The sequence below is a fragment of the Myotis lucifugus genome, unplaced genomic scaffold (assembly GCF_000147115.1).
Source record: "Myotis lucifugus unplaced genomic scaffold, Myoluc2.0 scaffold_249, whole genome shotgun sequence".
NCBI lineage: Eukaryota > Metazoa > Chordata > Mammalia > Chiroptera > Vespertilionidae > Myotis > Myotis lucifugus.
In genome coordinates this window covers 217,809-243,990 of record NW_005871297.1, presented here as the reverse complement: position 1 = coordinate 243,990, position 26,182 = coordinate 217,809, and the positions used below count along the sequence as shown (strand labels likewise).

Here is a 26,182-nt window from a genome sequence, read left to right as displayed (position 1 = left end):
AATTTACCAACCCACCTAAGGAAGTCTCGTTTTTTTTGTTTTGTTTTTTTGCTTTTTAAATCCTCACCCCAGGATAATTTTTAATTGATTTAGAGAGAGAGAGAGACATCGATGTGAGAGAAACATTGAATGGTTGCCTCCCATTCGCTCCCTGAGGTTGTATGGGATGACACTCCAACCAACTGAGCCACCCATCCGGGGCTCTCTGCCTTTTGACAGACACAAGTTTGTGCTTAGAATGTGTCCTCCACGTCTGACTGTTCCTTTAATTGTGTCTTCTCCGGCCAAGTGTCCCTGGAGCTCTGGTCATCTTCCCTGTTCATAGGAAAACAAATGGGGATGAGATTTGTCTCCTCAGATGTAGACTTTCACAAACAATGAACTGAAGTGGGCACTAGGAAAAAAGGAAGAGGAAGCTTTAATTTGGGGGAGGGGATTTTCGAGGCAGTTCATGGCCTGACTGGGTGTTTCCTGACTGGTGGAGACACCAATTGCTATTTCCTGTCACTCACAGGAACATGGGTATAAAATTAGGTGCCTGCTAACCAGAACCTGCTAGATTCCAACTGGGTGTCCCAGTTAAGATTTCTGTGCCATTGAAATTCTAACCATCAGACATTTGGCCGCTGTCTCACTTACCCTTCTCATTGTGATCGCTCCTTTCTGCTATGAAAAGTCAGCTTCCCAAATGTGACATTTCTGTTCATTACAAAATGAAATCACTGGTCCATTTAATTAACACTTGCTCTAAATTCTCAGTGATTCCCAGTGTGAGGGGTGGGTGTGAGAGGGAAGAGGAGGAGCGAGGGGCCAGAGGGGGGACCTGGCAGATGCCATCAGTTGGACAGTGTTTGGTCCACTGTAGTCAGAGGCTCCCATGACTTCAGGGCCTCTTGTGTATGTAATGTGTGTAAACACATGACTTGGCACATATTTAGTCCTACCTCAGACAGTGTGATAAAACATTCCTGGTTGGGGTCACCTGGGCCAGGTTTTGTGTGACATTGCTCATGGAGCCCAAAGAGCATTCTTGGCCCGGTGTGCCCTTGGCTAGGGACACTGTTCCCTTTGCCTCAAAAAGAAGCCCTAAGATCCAGTCCTGCCCAGTCTGCTGAAGAACCTGTTAAAGTGTAGGTTTCGTTATGGATCAGGTACAGTGAGAACAATAGACCATGAGACAGCTGTCATTGAAAAGGCAGTTTGCTACTCAGAGTTCCCACAGGCACAGACGCACCAGGCCAGGTGGACAGGGAACTGAGGGCAAGAGCCTCTATTGTTTCTGGGGGAGGAATGGGTGAGGATTGGCTACTTTGAATAATTTCAGAGGACTCGGGCTGAGAGGCTGCCCCAAGTTGTTGGTTCCTTGCCCTGGAGTGATGAGGGTAGGCGGGTCTGGCCTGAGTGTGAGAGCCCTGTGGAGGAGGCCGGAGCGGGGTGGGCTCTGGATGGGTTGGTTTGTGTATGAAGGGCATGCTCCCAGGTGAGTCCTTTACTATCTCTAGGAATAGGCTAATGCTGGGAGGGTGGACCCTCCAGAGTTAGTGAGGCCCCAGATGTGGGTATTAACCCATGGTTAGTACAGAACCAGACTTGGAATTGTCCATTCAGATTCTCTGATTCTATAAGAAAATGCTCATTTTGGGGGGTTTACCCAGAGGCCTGGAATTTTCTTTGTGAACGAGGTGGTAGTTAAATAAATCAACATCGCCACCTACTGCCAAAAAGGAGTACCTTTGACAAGGCTCTCAGAAAAATAAATCAGAACTTGTGTTTGTTTTTTTTTTTTAAAAAGGAGAAAATCGAAAATCTCTACTGTGAACTGAAACCACCATCATTTGCCATTTCCCCAGAAGTTTCTCCTCCCGGGGGCGCTGGGCCTCGGGATGTGCACTGAGATGCCTGAGGCCTGTTTCTCTCTATGCATTTTTGACTCACTAGTTCTCTAGCACAGATGGAAAGTTCAGGATGAGTTGAATATCCCCGGTTATAGAATAATAATATGACAGGCCTGGAACTCACAGGGCTTTCCAGGCTGTTTCTTGGTGATAAAGGTTAACAGGAAACTGCTTTACAATTTGTGTCAAGAGGAGATGAATTGCTTTCTTCATGTGAGAATATGCTTGTTATTTCCTCTACCTTCCTGCCTCTTGGACAGCCAGACAACACAGAACTCGGTGGAAATGAGTGTTGTTGCAAAAATGAAAAGGTAGAATTTGCCATCTCATTTAAGTTTTCTATTATTGGAGAGTTGAAAATGGAATTGTTGTTTCCTTAATATACTGGTGAGAAAATGGGAGCTGGAGAGACAGAATGTCTTCACTCCTAAATTCTCAGGAATGAAAACAATCCAATAAAGCTATAAGGCATTGCTTTGAAATGAAGTTACTTCAGAGCCAACAGGTTTAGACTCACAATTATTATTACAGAGCTCAGCTCACTCGCTGTTGAACTCAAGACGCCTCTGCTGTTGTTTGGCTTTAGGAGTCAAGGCGGGCAGCAGCTCTGTCTGAACAACTTTCCATGGTAACAGTGAGGGAGGGGCAAGGGCAAGGGCTGAATGTGGAATATAAAACCCCGTAACCTAGAATTTTGTGACATCTGGGAAACCAGGTATTTCTTCTCCTTCCTGCATTGCCTTCATTGCCCATTTCACTGTCCAGTAGAACTCCAGCCAGTGGTGAAAGGAGAGTTTCCTTCACAGATGCGTAGTGAGCTCATGTTTGTGCCAGGCACTGTAGTGGTGCTGGAGAGGCACTGGACCAGGAAGGAACAACAGCAGCCTCCTTAGGGGACTTCCCAGGGGACAGAAAATTACAGGACCTGGAGGCATTGCCACAGGCAAAGGGTGTCCTGGGAAAGGAGCGCTTCTGTGGGGAGAGAGTGGAATCAGATAAAATGTGTGGTGGTCCTGAGCCAAGGGCTGGAGTGAGTTAGGGTGTGGAGGATTGTTTGGGGGGCCAATGAGAAGAATAGCTTGAACAAAGGCAAAAAGCAAGTTTCATCTGTAATAGCCACACCTGCAAGTCACCCAGCCGAGCTGGCATTCTTCTGAACCACGTAGAGTGGGATCCAAGGCTTGTCACCTTTCCTCTTTGCCTCTGGTTCCCTCCTCTCCTGTCCCTTTACTCCCCTGGGTTTCCCCCTCCCTTCCTTCCTTCCTTTTTCATTTTGCTATTCTGACTACCTCTTTCCAAAAGCCCTTTACAGTGGATGTAGATTTTAATTAAATCAACTTTAACTTATTTTCTTTGAGATGGAGAATTTGCTACTGCTTTGCAAGTCTCCATTATTATGGAACTGAAAGTTATACAACTGGACAGTTCTTCTGAGACCACCACCACGGATGCTACATGGAGGCATCCACATCCTATGGCACCTGCTCCGGGAGGCAGATGCCTTCAGTCATTCATTCATTCACTCATTCATTTACTTTTGTGGAGGAGGAGGTGTCGTAGAGATCAACCAGCCTTCTCTTTCCCAGGCTTTGCAAGAATGGGGGCCATAAAGTGATTTCCAAAAATTCTGTAGACTCTTTCTTACATGATGGTAATTGTATTGATATCTGTTGATTGGAAATATCTGCTAATACTTTAAGTGAATTTAAATTTAAATGAATCTGTAATGTATTACAATAGCCTCCATGCACATTTGAAAAATGATGGAACACATTGTTTAGTCAGTATGTAGAGACAAAAGATTGCTAACTGGTGGGCTGTGGACTTGACCTAGCATATGGACATGTTTTGTTTGCTTTATATAATGTTGGTTTGTTGTTTTTTGCTGTTGTTATTGTTTTAATCTGAATTAGTTTCCTGTACCTAAAAGCAGTAGATTTCTTAGATATAGAACTGCTGACCAAGTCCTGCTGTCTCCTTTTACAATCTGGGAAAGAAGCCCAGAGAGATTATGTTACTTGCCCTAAATCACACTGAGCTGGGACCAGATCACTGGCCTTTTGACTTCTTCCCCAGGATCCTTTCCATCATCTTGTAATGCTGTTCTAGAACATTATACCATTCGTTTCTTCTCTTTTCACCTGCAGTCCCCTCTTGGTATCCCCAGTTTCTGTGCAGCAAGTATCCAGGGCCCCCCAAGAGTTGTCACACCCATTCAGAGCTGCTTCTCCTCCAAGGCTCTGCATTTCAATCATCTCCTCTTTCCCCTCTCATCACAGCGCCTACTCTCTTAGTGCAGATGATCCTTATCTAATTAAGGGATTTAATAAACTCCAAAGTCAACGTGTAGGCGCACTTAATGTAAACTTAAATAATTTCAGCATGTTTCATTCTGAAAAAAAATCCATGAGCTCCATCTGGATAAAAATTCAATTCTCGTTTGGCTTAATATACATTAATATTACAGTGTTACACGTGCCACAGCCCTCGGCATGTGCAGAAATCAGACCACACTTCACCACCTGCGGGAAGACAGGTCATAACCATTTCTCAGAGAAATATGGCCCCTGGTTTTGATGAAGCAGAAGAAACTATCTTTTAAAAATCCAGCTCAATGGTGATTAGGACAAAAAAGTACTGTATTGAAAACAAATAGTTTTTTTTAACAAAATGGAAAGCAGGTAAGGAAAAAGAAAGTAGATGGTCGAGTGTAAGTCCACTCTGAGAAGCTGATAGCAGGCCCAGTTCTTTGCCATGATAAGGGCTATCAGGCCTGATGGTCCTATAAATGGAATCATATGAAAATAACCGATCACTCATTTTTCTTGTGTTCATTTAGGACTGGGAGCACTGGTCCTCATGTCAAATCCTATAGCTTGGAGAATAGTATATTATCTGCTTGGTTGGTGCTTCAGTGATTCATCTGCGGTTTTTCTCTTCCAGGTTCTACATAGAAAGCATTTCATACCTAAAGGATAATGCCACCATTGAGCTCTTCTTCCTGAATGCTAAGTCCTGTATCTACAAGGTAAGTTTCCCATTGAAATCTGAAAGTATCTTTTGAAGCTGGAAAGCCCAAGTTGTTGTCTGTCATGTGACTTTAAGGCTTAGTAGGAGTAACTTATAAATTAATTACTATAAATAAATGACAACTTCATGAACCTAGAGCTACCAGTGTAATAGTGTGACTCCTGATCCCAGCACTGTGGTTTTGGCTCCTTGAGGTGCTCTTTAACCTGATCTTAGGGGCCGCCTTAACTTGGCAACTTGTCCAAAGAGGAACCTAGACAAGTATGACTAATGCACTAGTCATCTTAGGTCTCACTAGTATGGATGAACTTATAACCAAATGCATTTATTTCTCACTATTTTTAGACTTTCTAGCAGCATCTCTCAAAGAGATGTTATTGGACTTAGGGTAGGACAAATTGTTTTTAATTGTGCTAAATACACATAAAATTCACTATCATAACCATTGATAAATGTACAGTTCATTGGTACTGAGTGCATTTACGTCATTACCACCATCTTCAGAACTCTTTTCATCTCATAAAACTGAAACTCTGTACCCATTAAACACTAATTCACTCCTCCTCCCTCTACACCCTAGTAACTACCTTTCTACCTTTGGTCTCTGAATTTCACTGCTGTATGTACCTCATATAAGTGGAATCAAACAGTACAGGGTGGGGAAAAAGCAGATTTACAGTTGTTTGTGTGGAAAATAATACAATAATAATAAATACAGTAGGTCCTCGGGTTACATCGGAGATCCGTTCCTACAGCGCAACGTAACTTGATTTTTGCCGTAAGTCGGAACCCACCTACATAAGCACCTACGTCACTCACATGGAGCACATACACAGTAGTAATGAAGTAAAACAGTAAAAAAAAAATTAAAAGAAAGATAACAATTCCTGACCTTTACTTGTAAATAAATAATAAAAAACATAAAGCACACATGTAGATACGTCAAAATGACGGAACTTTTTTTTTATAAGTAAATGGGAGATGGCGACGTAACCATGAAATGGCGTACTTCGAGTCTGACGCAACCAGAGGACTGTCTGTAATAATATGAAAATAAACTCTGTGTTTCATGTACTCACAACTATATACCTACTTTTGCCCTGCCTGGTATTTGTTATTGTGTGACTGACTTATTTCACTTAGTATAATGTTCTCAAGATTAATCCACGTTGCAGCATGTGTCAAAATGCCCTTGCTTTTTAAGGCTGAATAATATTTAATTATCTGGATATACCACGGCCTGTTTATCCATTCCTTCATCAATGGACACTTGGATCACTTTCACCTTTTGCTATTGTGAATAATGCTGCTATGAACATGGGTTTATAAATATCTGTACAAGTCCCTGCTTTCAGTTGTCTTGGGTTTGTACCCAGAAGTGGTATTGCTAGATCACATGTAATTCTATGTTTAATCTGAGAAGCTGCCATACTGATTTCTATAGCGACTGCGCCAACTTATATTCCCACCAACTATGGATAAAGGTTCCAGTTCCCCTGCATCCTTGCCAACACTTATCTTCTGTGGTTTTGTTTTGTTTTGTTTTGTTTTTTTAATAATAGCCATTCTGATAGTGTGAGGTCTTATTGTGATTTTGATTTGCATTTCCCTAATAGTAAGGTTGAACATCTTTCCATATGCTCAGTGGCCATTTGTACATCTTCTTTAGAGGAATGTCTATTCAAGAACAGTTCTTAATTGGGTGGGACAGTCCCTTGCTCTGTACCCAGTTCCCCGATATGTTAATAGTGTTTCCTTTCATTGGAAAACCCACATGCCCATGCCCATTTCCAGCGCATAGCCCTTCCCTTCCGGGGGAGAGGTGCTTGCAGAGCACCCCCTGGGTTGAGAACCACCACTAGGAGAACATTTTTAAAATAAACAGCCACTCTGCTGGCCCCCAGCATGCACCCCGTGTCTCACTACTGCAGCCTTCAGCACACACACCACGTGTGCTTGTTAGCAACGTAATGACAGGTGATACCCACTCAGGTCTTACATGGCAGGCTGGGTGCTGAGTGCCTTCCGGAAGTTGTGTGGCTGAATCTTCACAACACCTTTGAGGGGAATACTACTTTTTATCTCTTTTTTTTTCTGTGAGGAATATGAGGCACAGGGAGGTTGTAAGATTCGCCTGAGGTCACATATCTACTGAATGGCAGTCTCAACTGGGGTTGAGCTCAGTCACCTGCGCCCTGGAGGGCATACTCTCCTCAGAGTGGAAGATGCCCCTGCATCCAGAGAACTTCAAAGCCAAGTACACGTGTTACAAAACGGTCAGTGGTTATATTGGAAGGAGCCTGAGGAGATTCCCACTGCCTATATTTTCACATTTTGACTAAACCCATTTTGGGGGGATTTCAACAACCCATAACCATTCACACACACACACACACACACACACACACACACACACACACACACACACAGTTGAAATGGTGTGTCAGCCATCACTTTTTCTTCTGGAAGTACTTCAGCACTTTCATTGCACCGGATAGTTTTACCATATGCAAATATTCAAACTAAGGAGGGCCTGGTAGTGATCAAATTCAGTTCTGTGAAAGGACCGCACTTGGTGACAGCTACTGAGCCAGGGCTTACATGGGGCTCAAACCCAGTGGTTCAAGACTAAAGTATTTTGAGTTTTTGCTGAATGGAGGGAAAAGTCACTAAATGTAGTTCCAGGAACATGCAGGTTCCTTCCTTTCTCCAAGCCCTTGTTTTCTCATTATAACGTGGAAATCATAATATCAAATTTATATGCCTTACATTGTAAGAGTAACTGCTGCTTTTTGTTTAATGAATGTAAGCACACTTAGAAAATGGTCAGAAATAAAAAGTGAGCACTGTCCACCAGATGGCAGACGTGGGCAGTAAATGTTTGGAAAGTCACTGACCTGATGAAATCACACTCAAACCAGGCAAGTACAGAAATACCCCAAACCACTGCCTATATTTTCACATTTTGACTAAACCCAGTTTTGGGGGATTTCAACAACCCATAACCATTCACACACACACACACACACACACACACACACTTTCTTTTAAATTTTTTTTTACTGTTCAGGCAGCTGGGTGAAGGGAGAGAAAGGTTCCCTCTCAGGGTTGCTCAGTTCAGTCTGGTCACAAATGCTGAGCTGGAGCTGAAGGCCACAGTGCTTCTAGACTCTGGGATTCATGGGAAATAAAAATAGGATAAATCCTTCCAACGAAATACTAGGTTCCCAAGTGAAGGTGATGATGCATTCATTTATGATCACGGTGCCCACAGCAGCAGTCTGCCTACTGACATGGGGGAGGGTGTCAGTTCAGAACCCCAGCCGCCTTGTCTCGGAGCTATCCTAGAGCTTGGCCATGCCAGTGACCCAGGGATGGCTGTTCTGCAGTTTCTATAGGATACCAAACAGCATCATGGATGACCTGTTTCCCTCCCTGTCATCAAAAATAAAGTTTTAATTTGCATAAATCGACACTTAGAGTTTATTTTTACAATGTTCACATATATTCGTTTATTTGAGCCTCATGAGTGAGGTTGAGCAGGACACATTAACTTTCCAGAGGAAGGAAACTGATGTCAGGGAGGTTACGGGACTTACTCAGAGACAAAGGGCCTGATGTGACCTAATGTGCACAGTTGTAAACATGTAAAGACCTTGGGAGTTCCAGTAGCACAGTGATTGTGATTAGGAATTTAGGTTTGGTGTCTGACAGACTTGGGTTCCCTTTCCAGCTCCGCCTCTTAGTAAATGCAATAAGTGTGGACACCTTCTGTGGTGTCTCCAAGCTTAATTTTCCACTTTGGTTTGCAAGGCTATTAAAAGAACCTACCCACAACCTTCTTGAGAAAATCAAGCAAGATAAAGCATGAATGAGGATAGCACCCCGCCAGGCACTCTGTTAGCTCCTGTGGAGATAGAAGTGCTCACTTGGCTGCAGGCTCAAGGAGGTGTTTATCTTGGCTGCGATCTTCTTTGAGTCACGCTGCCCTGGAGCCAGAGGGTGGTGCCAGACATAACCTGTAGATGATGCTGATACCACAGGCTTCAGTTGACACAGCACAGGTTTAATATCAGCTCCCTTCCTGTTTCTTGGGGAATGAGTCCTACAGCATGCTGGAATCCAAGTCGTTCCGATAAAATAAGCTGTTTAGAACCAAGAGGGCTGTGTAGGTAAATGCTGGTACTTGCCGCTTCCCACAACTACATCAAAATTACAACTAAAATACAGAAAAACCATCATTCAGAACCACTTGAAGTGCAAGTCCTACAACTAGTGGAGTAAAGAAGAAAATACATACTGGTAGAGACTGATTGGAGGGGCAGAGGCGCGAAATGGACTGGTCCAACATATGGCATTTTATAATCGGGAAGGATTTAGTGGCTGTAGGGTCCCAGCCTCACACCAGACCCCTAGCCCAGAGTTCCATAGCTTGGAAGAGAAGTCCCCATAACTTTGGGCTGTAAAAACCAGTGGGGATTGGGGCTGAGTGACACAGAGGCTGCTGGAGACCCAGGGAGTTCCTCTTAAAGGGCCAAACTTATATGGTCCCGCTCCCTCTGAGCTCCAGCTCTGGGTGGCAGCACTGGGGGAACCAGGGACATACTGGGATGAACTGGATTGTTTGGCATAAGGACAGGATCTCAGGGGTGGCTTTCTCCCAGTCAGGGGTGCTCCCAGGGGTCATTGTTCCTGTGCTGGGACCTCCCCTAGTCACAGAGCTGACTTGCAGCCATATCTGAGTTTCTATCAGCATGGCTTACACTATTTGCTCCTACCTGGTGATTCCCTGAGACCCCTGCCCCATCGAACTTGTAGCCCCACCCAAACTATTTGCAGAGGCTTTTCCATATGAATGGCCTGTCCTGGATCAGCCTTCAGACTTTCCTAAAATCTCTTAAACAAGTAGCAGCTGATGTCAGCATGCCCTATACCTATCAATAAGAGTCTCAAGACCCAGCACTAGCACTAGCCTGCCTCACCTGGACATTTCCAAGCCCATTACAAATAGCAGCCATCTGCTGATAGCTTCATAGCTCCTGCTGGGTAGCCCCAGGCAGTGGCCTCCCCAGAGGCCCCAGAGCCAGTGTAGCTGGTAGACAGATTCAGATCATACCAGATTACAACTCTGCACATCCACAAGTGACACATTCAAGGGGAAGATGTAGTGAGCACCAAAGCCCCACTGAAGCAAGTTCTGCTCCATAGGGGTGTCTCCTGCACAGCAGCTCTTTCACTGTAGCTGCAGCTAGTCCTCACAGCCAGTTGGCCTAGAGGTCAACTCCTCCCAGTGATGCCAACAGCAATCAAGTGGTGAATAGCAAACAAGATTGTGCACACAGCTCACACAGGGGTGCACCTACCAGTGCCCAGCTCAGGTGACTGGGAAGGCTGAGCCACTGGACCCTACAGGACACCTACTACACAAGGACACTCTACCAATTCCAGGAGACAACAACTCTACCTAATATATAGAAACAAACACAGCAAAGCAGCTAAAGTGTGGAGGCAAAGAAACATGTCACAAATGAAAGAACAGAAGAAATCTCCAGAAGGAGAAATAAGGAGCATCTGGGACAACTTTAAGCATAGCAATATTTGAATTATGGGGGTGCCAGAAGGAGAAGAGAGAGAGCAAGATATTCAAAACCTATATGAAGAAATAATGACAGAAGACTTATCCTATCTGGTGAAAGAAATAAACTTACAAGTCCATGAAATAGAAGCAAGCAAACTACTGGATACAGAGTTCAAAACAATGGTTATAAGGTTGCTCAAAGATCTTAATGAGAATTTCAAAGGACTCAAAGACAGCTTCAAGGGACTTAGTGAGACTTTCAAGGATCTTAAGGAGAATTTCAAAGACATGGAAAAAGGACCAGTCAGAAATTAAGCATACACTAACTGAAATAAAGAATAATTTATAGGGATTAAACAGTAGAGTAGAGGATTTCAAGAATTAAATCAACAATTGGGAATATGAGGGAGAAAAACACCCAATCAGAAGAGCAAAAGGAAAAAAGAATCCAAAAAGATGAAGATAGTGTAAGGAGCATCTGGGACAACTTTAAGCGTACCAACATTTGAATTATGGGGGTGCCAGAAGGAGAAGAGAGAGAGCAAGATATTGAAAACCTATTTGAAGAAATAATGACAGAAAACTTTCCCTATCTGGTAAAAGAAATAAACTTACAAGTCCATGAAGCCCAGAGAGTCCCAAACAAGAGGAACCCAAAGTGGCCCATACCAAAACACATCATAATAAAAAGGCCAGGGATTAAATATAAAGAGAGAATCTTTAAAAGCAGCAAGAGAAAAGCAGTTAGTTACCTATAAGGGAGTGCCCATACATCTGTCAGCTGATTTCTCAACAGAAACTTTGCAGGCCAGAAAAGAGTGGTGAATAGCAAGGACCTACAACCAAGATCATTCTACCCAGCAAAGCTGTCATTTAGAATTGAAAGTCCAATAAAGAGCTTCACAGACAAGAAAAAGCTAAAGAAGTTCATCAGCACCAAATAAGCATTACACGAAATGTTGAAGGATGTTCTTTAAAAGGAAGGGGGCGGGGGGGGGAGGAGAGGGGGGAGGAGGAGGAGGAGTAGGAGGAGGAGGAGGAAGAAATAAAAATAAAACAATAAAATGGCAATAAATACATATCTATGAACAATTGAATCTAAAATTCAAAATAAACCAACAAGGAAGCTAATGATTGAAATAAACTGGAATAAAATAGAACCAGAGTCATGGAAACATGGAACAGACTGACAAATCTCAAAGGGAAGGGGGGAGGGGGAGAGGTGAGAAATTGACCAGAGATCTTATATGCATATATGCATTACCTATGGACACAGACAATGGGGTGGTGAACCAGGTGGAGGGGAGCAATGGGGGAAATAGAGGGGCAACTGTAATACTCTTAATAATAAATTTTTTTTAAGAAAAATAAGCTGTTGATTCCTGCTTCTTCTAAGTCCCTGTTTCATTCACTTTTCGAAACATTAATATTTATTTTATCAAAGTAACATATAACACAGATATTAATGTTGGCAAAAATAGAAGGCAGCAGGGAAAGAGGAAGACCAACTATGAGATGGATTGACTCCATAAAAGCAGGTGTAGGTGTGAGTCTGCAGGAGCTGGGCAGGGCTGTTGACAGGACACTGCACATCACTCACTCGTAGAGTCACCTATGACACAGTTTAAAAGTCGAATGGTTCTAAGAGGCTTTTTATGGAAAAGAGCCCCACCCCTAGTCCTACCACTTTCAACCATTTTAGCTGTTTCTTCTGGTATTTGCCTCTCTGCTTCTAAATAATTGGCACAGGGAGTTATTCCTTGATTTATCCATTTTAGGTTTATTGAGTTCCTGTTAGGATAGGTGAGGATTAAGGTCTCCTTAACAACCTTCTACACTCTGCCTCTCCCATTTTCCCAGTGTGGTGATAGAGCAGTTCTGGGTGAAAGCACAGCTGTCAGCATTACATTATTATGACTAATCCAAGCAGCATCCTATGTTTGTGATTCTTTTTTAGATAACCAGATGTTTTACCTAAAGGTGATAATTGCCTTGCTGTTACTTGTTTCGTTTCTATGTCCCCACCATTGCTTCCCTAAAAGCTCCCACAGATTCCTAAATGCATACCGATATTAATTTCCAAATGCTTCAGGTCATTCACCAGCTCTCTTTGGTTTGGTTTTGGTTGTTTCTGCCTTTTGTTGTTTTTCTTGGGCCCTCCCTTTTGGAGCCCTCTGTCCTCTTGCTCCAGTCTGGATGTGGCATCATTCACAGACCTCATGAAAGATGTCCGTTCCCCATCCCGTCTCTCCTGCACCCCAGCTGTGTGGTGGGTTGTTTGTTTACTGAATCCTGAGTCTTCCTGTGTTTTGTTTTACACCATCATTTCACCGGACATCCTCCAGAAATCCAGAGAAAGTGAATATGGGAAGGAAAATGTTTGGGTGCTTACAAATCTGAAAAAGTCTTCTACCTTTATATCTGATCAATAGTTTGACTGTATGTAAATACATACAGGATGAAGATTTCTCTCAGGGTATCACAAGTGTTGCTTCAGAGTCACCTGCCTTGATACCTCATCTCTCCTAATTTTCATCTCTGTCTTTTTATTCTACCTTCTAGGAGATTTCATCAATATTATCTTTAATCTCCTGTATTGATTTTTTAAACTTTGCTGTCATGTTTTTAATTTCCAAGACTTCCTTCATTTTATCTGGGTTTTCTTTTTTATGCATGTATATTGTTCTATTCTTGTCTTTGAATCTAAAATCCTCTTATTTTTCTGATAATATTAATTATCATGCGTGTTCTGTCTAGTTCTTTTTTTTCTGTTTATTTATCGTGGTTTGTGTCTCTCATTAGGAGACTTTCTTGATAATCTGTTGACCCTGGTCTGTTTGTGGACGTTTATGAGAGAGGCACTTAAAAGCTAACTGATGCTCCCAGGGCCCAGGAGGGGGTGGTCCCCCCTGGTGGGTGTCCCTGTGGAGGGATCCATTGGCAAGCTGGTTCTTTCAGTGTAAACCCCCGATATCAGTGTCCTTTCTTTGTGGCTCTTCATTCTGTCCAGAGGAGACACCCTCCTCTTCTTCTTGCCTGGGGAAGGCAATGGCCTCCATTCAGGGTATAGATGCCCTTTTAATCCTTGACTTTCAATACATCTCATCCCAGCTTCCTGTTCATCTCCATTGAACAAACCTTGAACAGCAGAAAAGTGAGAAACGGGTTTTTGTTTTATCATTTTTTTCCCAAACTACAAATACCACCTTCCTACCTCCCACTCTTTCTTCACCAGGAGGAATTAGACCCATGCCCAAAGTGGGTTTCTCTCTCACTTTCCCTGCTTTCCAGCCCCCTTATTTCCTACAAAAGGAGAGAAAAGTACAGTGCTAACCTACCCAAGTGGCAGAAAAATAGACTCCAGTAATGAGAGAGCAGGGCTGTAATTATCTGTCTGAGTGAAGCAGGAGGGAGTACAGAATGGGGCCACCAATGCCCACACACTCCAACAGCACTTCTGATGTGTTTTAACTCAGCTAAGGTGACATTCGGGTGATGGGAAGGAAATTTATGACCAGAGGATGGGGAGATTCATTTAGAAATCTGTCTGGTCCCATGGCAAACTCCCCTGGGAATTGTGCCTGGGGATGTTATGTGTTCCTTGGGAAGCGACACGAGAAAGCAGAGCTCTCCTGCCAAGCCTTCCATCTGGTTCTCTCCCTTTTTGGATGTGGCCTCCTTGTCAAAAGGAGAGACCCATCAATCAGGCTCCCAGGAGACAGTGGACATGTCACACTACACGGCATGGTTGGGTGGACATGGATTCTCATCTCAGCTCTGTCCCCACCTTCAGGCTGCAGGATCAAATCCTGCCTGCTCTGGGTTCTGCACTGACAAAGTGAAATTGATGTCAAAAGTTAATCACCATAATAATTTGCAATAGCCTTGCAAACAGTTAGTGCTAGGACATAAAATGTCAGTGTCTCTTTAATTTTTTTTAAAGGATTCCCATAGAATATAGAACTTAAAGTTATAAGGGAAATCTGAGACCCAGCCCCCAACACTTTTCACAGAGAGGCAAGAAAATTGGCTCCCACACTGAAAGATCTTCTGTCTCCATTGAATTCCTCGTAGGAGTAATTTGATACTTATGTGATTTTAGTCAGGTGAAGTGAGGGACTAGTCAAATAACTAACTGTGTAATTATGAATCTTATGTTTGAGCTGTATGACCCTGTCCAGACTTCCAGGGATCAACTGTTCACTCTGTAACTGTATTTGTCAAATGTAAATTATGCTTTACCTCAACCCTTATCCAACAATGATCGCCAAAGAAACAGGACCCATGGTCACCATCTGAAGATAATGGAAATGTGCCTCTTTGGGTTGGAGGAAAAGTTGGCAGGAGCAATTTTTGAATTTTTATGATCACCTTCCATGACTGGTCACTGAACTACTCACATAGTCAATGCTCAGTAAATTATTTTTGATTGATTACTTTCCAACCCCAGGGGGCAAAGATTCACATATTTCCTGGGAAATTATCAAGTTTGGTGCCTACCTGTGCCCACTGAGAGCAAGCAAATCATGTCAGAAAAGAAAAGGCTTAAAATTCCTGTGTTAGGTGTGCTGGGGGAGGGGGTCTTGTCCAACCTTCTTTTTCAAGATTTTCACATTGGTCTGGGAGCTTCACATATTACTGGAGCTTAAATAATCAGCCTTGGGCAATGCTTGCCACTTAGTCTAAATAACATCACTCTTGACAAGACTGAAATAAGTGGTCTTTATCTAAGATCTTCAAAGGGCTTTGCTAATGAACAGATGATATCATCTCCTCTGAAGATGGGAGAAACCCAGCCCAGAATCAAGTCCCACAGGACAAAGGAACCAACATAAAGATTAGTCTCAGATTTATACTAGTAGTATCCTAATCCTTATCTCTTAGTATGATTGTTGCAGGAGTAGTGTGTGCTCATATCACAGAGAGAGGAAGAGAAGGCCCTTCATTTTCAACTCTAGAAACAAACAAATGTGGACTCGTTATTTTGGCTGCCCATGACCTCTAAAAGATGAAATGGTCTGTGTGCAGTGGACAGCAGGAGCCATCCTTGAGCTACAAAAGGAGATTGGGGCCCAGCATGAATGGCATGTGCCCCAGTGGATCATTAGACAAACATGAAGTGACTTGACTGATGAAAAACTGGCAAAGGGCTAGAAAGAGGAATTGTGCAAGATCACATCAGTCTTATCATGCACCACAGCTCCTGTTTGCCTGGGGGCGAGTTCTTGTAGTCATTATGAGTTGTGCAAGAGCTCAGTTACACAGCCACAAGGAGGCAAAATGTGGGCATCAGAACCCACTTGGATGATATACACACACACACAATGCTGCCCACCTCTTTAAAAAATACATAGCTCATTGAAGATTTCTATCTCTACCAAAAGTACTGGAGAGCAGTGGCAAAACTGTGGTGTTCAGATGATCTATAAACACCAGTGAATGAAAATAAATAATACAGACATGATATTTGTAGTGGGTCTTAGAGTTTCCAACTCACATCTACATTTATGCCTCATCAAACTCAGTAAAATAATTGGAAAAGAAATAGTTATTCCCGTTCAACTGAGGAAGAAGGTGAAACTCAAGACCATTGATTTATTCACAGTCCCACAGCTGTTTGGGGGTTAGAACTAGAACCTGGAATGTTCAGGTGAGCATAGAAATTATCTTAAGGAGGACGGAAAGAAACGATACTCTTTAGATGTTTTATGAGTGAGAAGAAAGGTGGTCACAGTTGGTAGGATTCATTCAGAAAACCATTGGGCCATCCCTGTACGTCATTCTGAATGGACTTGGCAAAGGTCATCCTCACTGGAAGTTTCTCAACCTACAATATGGTCGTCAGTCATATTTTGTTATAATTATCTCATTAATCTTACGTGAAAGTTGGAATTTCTGTCATTCCTGACCCTGGAGGGATGCTTCTCATTAAGATTCTTGGTTGAGTGGAAAGACCATCACCACGTTCCTTGGTGCCAGGGGAGCATGACGAGATCCTCCAGCTCTCAGGACTTTTGGAGACAGCCCATAACACCTGCCGCTTAGGGTTCTCGTGGGGCTATTTGTTTGGAACACTTGGAGACCCCAAGGTGGAAATCTTTCTGAGAATTGTTAGGCATTATGCTGCTGACAAGTGACCTCAGGCCTCTTCCTTCCAACTGCCTAGTCACCTGGGATAAAGCCATGCTGACTGGGAGGAAGGGAAGCCGTCCCCAGCCTGCTCTGAACACATGCACACACCTGCAGATAGTCACGCTTTGACCTTCCCTGCCATCTTTCAAAAGATTAAAGAAAGCACAAATTATTCAGTAGTACGTGAAACAGACACCCCCAAATGCACACCAAATGGCCTCAATAACTACCAGACATCACATTCCCTTCTACCCGTACCCCCCTCTTACCAGTGAGGCCCAGGATTAAATATCACATGGCCACCAGAGCACCCTAGATTCCCAGGCAAGATTTCAGCTCAGCAAGCCCTGCTGACAACCATCCTCAGGCAGTTCTGAGAGCATTGGGGGTACAGAGCAATATCACACCACTGGTGCCTAGGTGGTGCCAGGTGAGAAATGCCCATGGATCTTCCCTGAAGGGTCTTCTCCTGGTCCCCCTCCTTCTTTCCCATTTTGTTCTCACTCAAGGAAAAACCCAGCATCCAGGAAAGTATGGGGGTTTTGCACACACTCTTTCTGATCCCATTCAGTTTATTTTCTCTGCTTGAGCAGAAACACATGGAAGAAGCCACCTCTGGTTGCCAGAGAAGTCAGATGAGAAGACGGTAGAGTCGTCTTTTCCATGTTAAATAGTATCTAAGACAGTGGTTCTCAACCTTGGCTGCACATTAGAATCACCTGGGAATCTTTTTAAAATCCTGATTTCTGGGTCTCATCCACCGGAAATTCTGTTTCTTTCTTATGGGGTGAGACCACAACATTAGTAACAAAGAAACAGAATTTCCGGAGGATGAGGCCCAGAAATCAGGATTTTAAAAAGATTCCCAGGTGATTCTGATGGGGGGGGTGGGAGCATGGGTTTTTGGGGAAATTTCTCGGGAAAGGGTTTTTTTTTTTTTTTTCCCGTATGGACGCTTCCGGGGGTTTTAAGCTATTTGGAAATAGGGGGGGGGGGCCCCAAGCCCAGGAGAAAGGAATCAAAGTTGGGGCGGGGGGGGGAAGTTATATTTTTTTTTGGGGGGGTTTTGGGGAGGTTGGTCTGGACTTTTGGGCGCCCGGTTGAAGAAGTAAGAGAAAATTAAGGGGGGGGCGGGGGGTTAAAAAGGGGGAAAAAGTTTTATTACAGTAGACATCAGGAATCTGACAGAGACTGCAAGATAGTGAAGTATTTCTTCACAATTAGGAACATGTCTTCCCACCGTTCCCAGACCGATTCTTACACACACACCATGTAGATCTCTATCCTGACTTCTCTGAGCATAGACTAGATCCATGGTCAGCAAACTGCGGCTTGCAAGCCACATGCGGCTCTTTGGCCCCTTGAGTGTGGCTCTTCCTAAGCCTTAGGAGTACCCTAATTAAGTTAATAACAATGTACCTACCTATATAGTTTAAGTTTAAAAAATTTGGCGCTCAAAAGAAATTTCAGTCGTTGTACTGTTGATATTTGGCTCTGTTGACTAATGAGTTTGCCGACCACTGGACTAGATGATTCTTGAAAGCATTCAAAATTAAGTAGAAATGATAAGTAGAAGTGATAAGTCATAATGCAGCTCTCTTTTCCATCAGATTTTGCAAATGTGTGGGATGTCTGGGCCACTCCCTTTGTTAATCCTTTTTCCTCTACCTGGCCACATTGTGATGCTTGCTGTGTTTCCTATCTTCACTGAAGATGGTTAAGGTCAGAGAAGGTGAAAACTCACCCACTTAGATTTACTAGTTCCCACTTACCCTGAGGACCAATATGATGAGAATGAACTTGTGTAAATCAGGTCAGACATTTAATTGTGCATTTTCAGTAGCTTTACTCTGAATAATAGTACATTATAGTTAATGTTCACCAATAGATTAGTGTCCAGAAGTTTCTCTGGGAACTGTACAATAGACTGTGTAAATACAAATCAAATAAAAAAGACCTCTGTCTGTCTTTCGCACCCTGCTTCTCCCCACAGTGGAGACATTCTCATTTAGCAAATGAATCAAATAATGAACTTAAAGCTGTGTTCTTGGTTGGTTTTGAGTTACACGTTAGTTAAGCCTCACCTTGGGTGTTAAATATTAGCCCACCATTGGCCCCTGGCTGCAGTGTAGGTGTAAATGTTTGACAGAAAAGTACACATCCCAATACACTAGCAGGTGCACCTGAGCGACTTTGGAAAGCTGGTTGGTGGGAATGGAAATGAACATAGAGTAGAAATCATCCACTGTGGAGACCCGGGACAGTGTTTCTGTTAAATCATTTGTATGCTGTTAAGTGATTTACATTCTCATGGGACCTGGTAATCCCAGAAATTCGATTCCAGGCATTCCTCCACATCCCAGCACTGCCAGTCTGTGTCAGTGACAGCAGCCTTAAAGCTCCTTCAGCCGTTTAAGCGTATAGAATTATTGTCCCCTTTCTTCCATCTACTCTTGTTAGTTCCCTTAGCCCACACTTCTAAGGCATTTCAGTAGCAAACATTACTACTCATCTTTGAAATTCCTAAGTCTGAAGGAAGCAGAACCATGTCCTTCCCACAAAAGATACAGGTTTGCTTTAGTGCATTGTTTTGCACAGGGGCACATTCTGGACCACACACAAAAAATTAGAAAACTCCATGAATTGGAGTTTAGTTTATAATTCAAATGAAAAGTAACTCTTGTTTTAGCTACCATTAATGACAGCTGTGATTCTGAAAATATGTTGGCTAAATCAGTGTCCTAATTGGTTTAGGGGAGCACACCCTCAGGAAGGTCACACACTGGACAAGAAGTTTGGGGTTGTCTCCAGCCCCATCACTGCCACTAAGGCCTCCTGACTTTGGGCAAGTCCCTTACAGTTTTTGGACTTCTGTTCTCAGTGTAAGCAGGGGCTGGACTAGCTGTGTCTAAGTCTGTCCTTACTCTAACTTTCTGTGCTCCAGTCACTCACTGCAGGATCTAGAGATGTTAGAAAGATAACAGTAATTTGACAACAGAAGTATCATGTTGGTTACTTTTCCTATTATTCTTTCACTAGTGGCCTGATGCACGAAATTCATGCACATTAAAGGGGAATTAATTAGAGGAAATATTTTAATATTGCTATTTGTTCTTTCTCTATAATAGAAGTGTCAGAGATGAAAGAAAATTAGTAAAATGTATATGAAAATCTCCCTCCTGTCAGAGTCTGGGGCGTGCCGTGGATCCCAGAGTCATGTCCCCACCCACCTGTGCGCCCCTCAAAATCACACGAGACCCAGTCCTGGCCAGCCCCACCCCCGTCAAGCCCCACAGGGTGGGGGGTGTGGCCTCAGGTCCCCCAGCCCGGCCTCAGGTCCCCTGGCCCCGGCATGAGGGTGCGAGGGTGAGATGACCATTTGCATATTAGCTCTTTATTATATAGGAAGAATGCTGATGGACTCCAGATTTCTCTTCATCTTTAAGATCTGAACTACAGGGTGTCCCCCCAAAAATGTATACACACTTTAACAGTTCATAGCTCAATTTTGAAAATAAAATGTATTTTAATAAACACTACCTTTATAATTATTCAAAGTGTGTGTATACATTTTGGGGGGACACCCTATATATAACAATACAGAGTTGTGTGCTTTAATTTTTTAAGAAGGTAGGTGTCATGTTAGGTGTTTATACTACACACACAAAAAAAGAGAAGAAAAAAAACACCCACATACACCCAAAGGGACTCAAGGAAAATTTTGGAGGTGATAGATATGCTTATTACTTTTACAGGAGTATGCATTTGTCAAAACTCAATCTAGTTATAGATATTCAACACACGCAGCTAGTTGTGTGTATCAATTATACCTTGGTAAAGCTGTTTAGAAAGGAGATATGAACTATATACACATTGAAAATATATATATTAAATAGAATAAAATATATATATATATATTTCAAAAGTTTTATGTCCTTTTAAGGCCATGTCCCTAGATCATGTTTAAATATTTGGGGAAAGGATGAGTAGGCCAGAGCGTTTTTACACTGGAACTCCAGAAAGAGCTGACCCATAGAACTGGCTGCAGTGGCAGCCCACAGCTGCCTCACACTCCTGAGTGCAGGAGATAAGTGTGGTGACCGAGGAACTGTATTCTTATTTTTTTATTTTAATTTAAAGAGTCACAATCCCGTATAAAGTTTCCTTCAATAAAGTCTTACTGTTGGTTTTGAAGTAGAGTTTACAAAGAAAATGCAGTTCATTATCAAGCAACCTTACTCCATTGACTAATCAGATGAACAGATTTGTAACAAGCTGGGGACTGACCCACTCCTTAATTTCTCCTGAAGATTAAAAGATGACGCCTTAGAGCAGTGATGGCGAACCTTTTGAGCTCGGCGTGCCAGCATTTTGAAAAACCCTAACTTAACTCTGGTGCCGTGTCACATATAGAAATTTTTTGATATTTGCAACCATAGTAAAACAAAGACTTATATTTTTGATATTTATTTTATATATTTAAATGCCATTTAACAAAGAAAAATCAACCAAAACAATGAGTTCGCGTGTCACCTCTGACACGAGTGTCATAGGTTCGCCATCACTGCCTTAGAGACAACTGTGCTGGCCCAGCACCACTGGGTCCATTCTGGCCAAGAGCCGTACAAAGGATGTCGGGAGCTCTTGGGGCCAAGTAATTCAGAGGCGTTGTCTCAGGACCCAGAGATGCTCATGTGTGTTTGAGATTCTGGGGAGCCCTTCAGGAAAAGCTCCTTTTAGGGAGATGGCGACTTCTTTAGGGAGAAGTTGCTGACTGAGTAACACACCTTCCTTGTCATTTGTTTCTTTGCAGGAGCTGATTGATGTGGACAGCGAGGTAGTGTTTGAATTAGCCTCCTACATTTTACAGGTAGGTAGCCCTCCCCGTCTGACCACACCCAGAAGAAAAGGAGTAAGACTTAGTGCAAAGCCAGCTGCCATTCCACAGCTCGGGGCCTCCAGTAGCTTAGCCACAGCAGGAAAATAATTATTAGGGACACTGTATGTGGCTGAAGTGCCTCCCAGTCTGTCAGGGTCATTCCTGGAGCCTTCACGGAGCAGGTGGTTGTAGCCATCCACCAATGGGACTACATGAAGGCAGTAAATAAGAGCTCTGGTATTTCAAAATGTTAAGACAGCATCTCTACAAAGGAAAATCACGTGTGTAACCTGAGCCTGAGGGACAGAGATCATTCTGGGACCCCATTTTCTTCAGCTTGGCGTTCTCCCCGACTCTGGAGAAAGCCAAGTAAACAGCAAGAATTAATTGCCAGGACAGTCACTTCGAGTGCTCTCTAGAAAGACAAGGAAAATAACTTTATTTTATGCGAAAAAGAGGTGTATCAAATATGAGCAACATTGGTGATATTAGCAACACTGCAGGATGAATAGAAATTATGTCATCAGCTTACCCCTTCCACAAAGATTTATTGAACAAGTACTTTGTTCAAGGCATTCTAGATTCACTAAAGGTTCCACGGTCCCTCCCTGGCTCCGAAAGTCTTTAGTACATTCAGAACATAGCCACACTACACGACAAAACCACGAGTAGCACAGAGACACAGACAGTGCTGCCCAGACACACACTCTGTTTGAAACTCGTTAAAGTAGAAAAAGTAAGAGCAGGGCCCAGCAGTGGAAACTTGTAGTTTGTCATTATTAGTCACATTCTTTGTATATAACTTTCTGAAGTTTAGTTTAGATTCTTATATTTCAGTGGCAAATGCACATGCCCCTTCTTAATTATATTTCTGTAGATGGGACCATGGCAGCATAAGCTGCACTTACTCAGTAGAGGAGTTGTTGTGACTATAGAATGCATTTTAAAGTATTTAACATGGAGTTGGAATGTTTCACAGTTGTTGAATTTTTTTCTTCCACAGGAGGCGAAGGGAGATTTTTCTAGGTAAGTTTACAAAAGTTTTTTTGCTTAAAAATGCATTCCATTGCATCTCTATTAAAAGAAAGTATTCTGCCCTAGCCGGTTTGGCTCCGTGGATAGAGCATCAGCCTGTGGACTGAAGGGTCCTGGGTTCGATTCTGGTCAAGGGTACATACTTCAGTTGCAGGCTCCTCCCTGGCCCAGGCCCTGGTCAAGGCTCGTGCAGGAGGCAACCAATTGATGTGTTTCTCTCACATCGATATTTCTCTCTGTCTTTCCCTCTCCCACTCTCTCTAAAAATCAATGGAAAAATATCTTCGGGTGAGAATTGAAAAAAAAAAATTAAAAGAAAAGACAGTATTCTTCCTTTTGTAGGAACACACTTTATAATAATAAATATTTATGATGAGATCCAGCTCGCAGGAAACTGACACGTCAGGCATACAAAATATAATGATAGTGAGGATATTCTGTACTAAATAAAAAACCGAGAGGCTACTAAAAGGCTGAAATGAGAACCCTGTGTCACGCATGGCCATGGAGTTGAGGTTTGCCAGTTGTCCGAGTGTCTCTGTGAATCACCACTGTGGTGTGAATAAGGCCGAAGATAACCCTGGAAGTCCTAATACAGAAGTTGACATCTTTATTTTCCTCTCTCAGTTTTAGTTCCTGACCCTCACGGGACAAAATGCTATCCCACAGGGGGGTTGTGTTCCTGAAAGTGTTACAACATAATACCCCTCCCCCCTTTTACTTTTCTTTCTTCATGTGTCATGTTAGAGACAACAGAGACAGCCTCCCATTGCGGAGCCTGCATGCTGCGTTCATACGCCTGGAGAAGCACAGTTCAGTCCCGCCATCGTTCCGTAGGCACCGCCCGCTCACCAGTCTGTCAGGGTCATTCCTGGAGCCTTCACGGAGCAGGTGGTTGTAGCCATCCACCATGAGACTGTTTGCTCCGAGACAGACCTTATTCCTGGGATTCTGTTGTATCCAACTCCCGTGGGGAGTCCGGGATAGCCAACTCTTTGGAATCAAGGTCTAGAGGCGGAAAGACCAAACCACATGTACAAGAGGACAGAGCATCGAGGCATAGGATTCTGACTTTTCTCATGCTTTGGGGCATTTGATCTGTAAATGCAGCACTAACTGCTTCAGTTGGTGGCCTGCCTGTACTGGTCCAGCTTTGTCAAGTTCATGCTGACTGGTTCTTCGGCTCTTAGCTGCTTTCTCTTTCCTCTCCTGTGCATTTCTAAAGCTTTCCAACACAACATGAGGTATATGTTCTCATGCAAATATCTCAGCAAAAGCAAAAAAAGTATTTGATAACCTAAAACAAGGATTGGCAAATGTTTTCTGTAAAGGGCTAGACAGTTAATATCTTGGGTTTGCAGGCCATACAGTCCTGTTGCAGTTATTCAACATCCCTCGCTCTACGTGCAAAAGCAGCTGTAGACAATCAGCAGTGTTCCAATAAAACTTACTTTATAGACTTTAAAATGTTAATTTCTTATACATTTCCATGTATTACAAAGTATTATTCTTTTATTCCCCTCCCCAATTATTTAAACTTATAACCCGCTTAGCTCACAAAGCAGAGGACTGGGTCTGGCCAGTGGGATACGGTGTGCTGACCTCTGACTCAAAAAGGCAGTCCCTTCAGCTCTGTTTGAATATTTGCATAAGGAGACCTCCAGCCCCTTTTATTTAGGTTTTCCAAGGTCTTGCCATAAGGCAGAGGTAGTCCATGTTTTTGTTTTTTTTTCAACTGAGGCTTTTTTACAGTCTAACTAGAGGCCCGGGTGCATGAAATTCGTACATGGGGGAGGGGGAGTGGGTGTTCCTCAGCCCATCCTGCACCCTCTCCAATCTGGAACCCCTTGAGGGATGTCCGACTGCCTGTCCAACTGCCCGATCTGGTGGGATCAGGCCTAAACGGGCAGTTATACATCCCTCTCACAATCTAGGACTGCTGGCTCCCAACCACTCCCCTGCCAGCCTGATCACCCCCTAACCACTCTCCTGCCAGCCTGATCGATGCCTAACTGCTCCCCTGCTGGCCTGATTGCCCCTAACTGCCCTCCCCTGACAGCCTGGTCACCCCTAACTGCCCTCCTCTGCAGGCCTGGTCACCCCCAACTGCCCTCCCCTGCTGGCCATCTTGTGTCCACATGGGGGCGGCCATCTTGTGTGTTGGAGTGATGGTCAGTTTGCATATTACCGCTTTATTACATAGGCTTAGGAGACCTTGAACACTGTAGGTGGCCAATCACCATTCACTGAATTTGTTGAATGAAACATTTTTAGGATACAAAAACTACACTTTGTTGTGATTTTCCTTTGTTACCCTTTTACACCCTTCATTTGGTATTGGAGTTTGGAGGTTTTGAGGTACTGTGGGAGGGCTCAGGGCATGCCCGGCCCATCTTGCTCAGTCCTGATAGGCCGGGCCCCAGCAACAAGCTAACCTACCAATTGGAGCATCTGCCCCCTGGTGGTCAGTGCATGTCATAGCGACTGGTTGACCGGTCGACTGTCTGTCCCCTGGTGGTCAGTGCATGTCATTGTGAGAGGTTGAGTGGCCTTAGCATATCATTAGCATATTACACTTGGATTGGTTGAACAGACGACTGGACGACCGGGCACTTAGCATATTAGGCTTTTATTAGATAGGATGGTCCAGGGCATAATTCTAAGATATTCTAGAACCCAAAGGATCAAATAACCTTTTGAACTAATGGTTGCACCAAAAAGGCAAAGTAACTCTTTTGTAGCCTGAGGGTCCTGATCTATAATTTCCTAAAAAGCTACCTTTGCTCAGGACACTATTATTCTGTTTACATCTTACATATATTGTATATATGAATATATACAAAGTGCATTTATGGAAAATGAGTACTAAAAATCTACAAATCACAGGACCAGTTGCCTTGAAGCAGCAGAGGAAGAGGGTTATTTTATAAAAGGGAGAAGTCAGAAGTGCTGAGCCGCCTGCACAGAAAACAACCGCAGAAAGACAGCCCAGAATCAAAACCCTCTTCCTCATGAAACCACAGGCTCTTCTGTTTCTTCTTTTGGACTCTGAGCTCAGCAGACCCCAGAAGCCTCATTTTTACATAGCACCCCTTTTTCTGTCCAGTTAAGGGAAATGCTCACTTCCTTATCCTACTGAATTTCACAATGAATTCTTGCGTTCAGTGTTGCTGAAAGAAAATGACTCAGGTATAGATAGATAAGAAGAATTGCCCACAATAGGAAGAAATATATGTTATACATTCTAACACATGGTGGACAAATTTATAGGATATCATTAAAAGTTTAGGAAATAGTCTTATCTAAAAACAATATTTTCTCTCTTGTATTATTTTCCTTAGCATAGTATGTAGTCATTGTATTTCATTTCCTGTTGTATATCTAGTAAAGTGAATGTCCATCAACCATCAGGAAATCAGTAGAGTTGGCATGTCTGTTTAAAAACAATTGACGCCTAAAAACTGTTAACCATGGCAGTTTTATAGTCAAATATTAGGTTGAGAAGGGTCAACACAGTTTAAAAACAAAATGTTCTCATTCGATAATCACTGCTGAACATTAGTCAACTACATTTTTTATGACTTACACATACTTTATTCAGCACAAACTCTGAAGTAGTTTGAGTGCTTAGCA

General features: G+C 43.1%; 1 protein-coding gene across 1 annotated transcript in view; it reads left to right on the top strand.

Annotated features, from left to right (window-relative positions):
• FRMD4A (FERM domain containing 4A) overlaps nt 1–26,182 on the top strand; it is a 227,838-nt gene that overhangs the window by 89,570 nt on the left and 112,086 nt on the right. Inside the window, 3 exon segments of the mRNA XM_023762528.1 lie at nt 4,839–4,923; nt 21,449–21,505; nt 22,518–22,540. Of these exon segments, the coding sequence (XP_023618296.1) occupies nt 4,839–4,923; nt 21,449–21,505; nt 22,518–22,540 (165 nt within the window).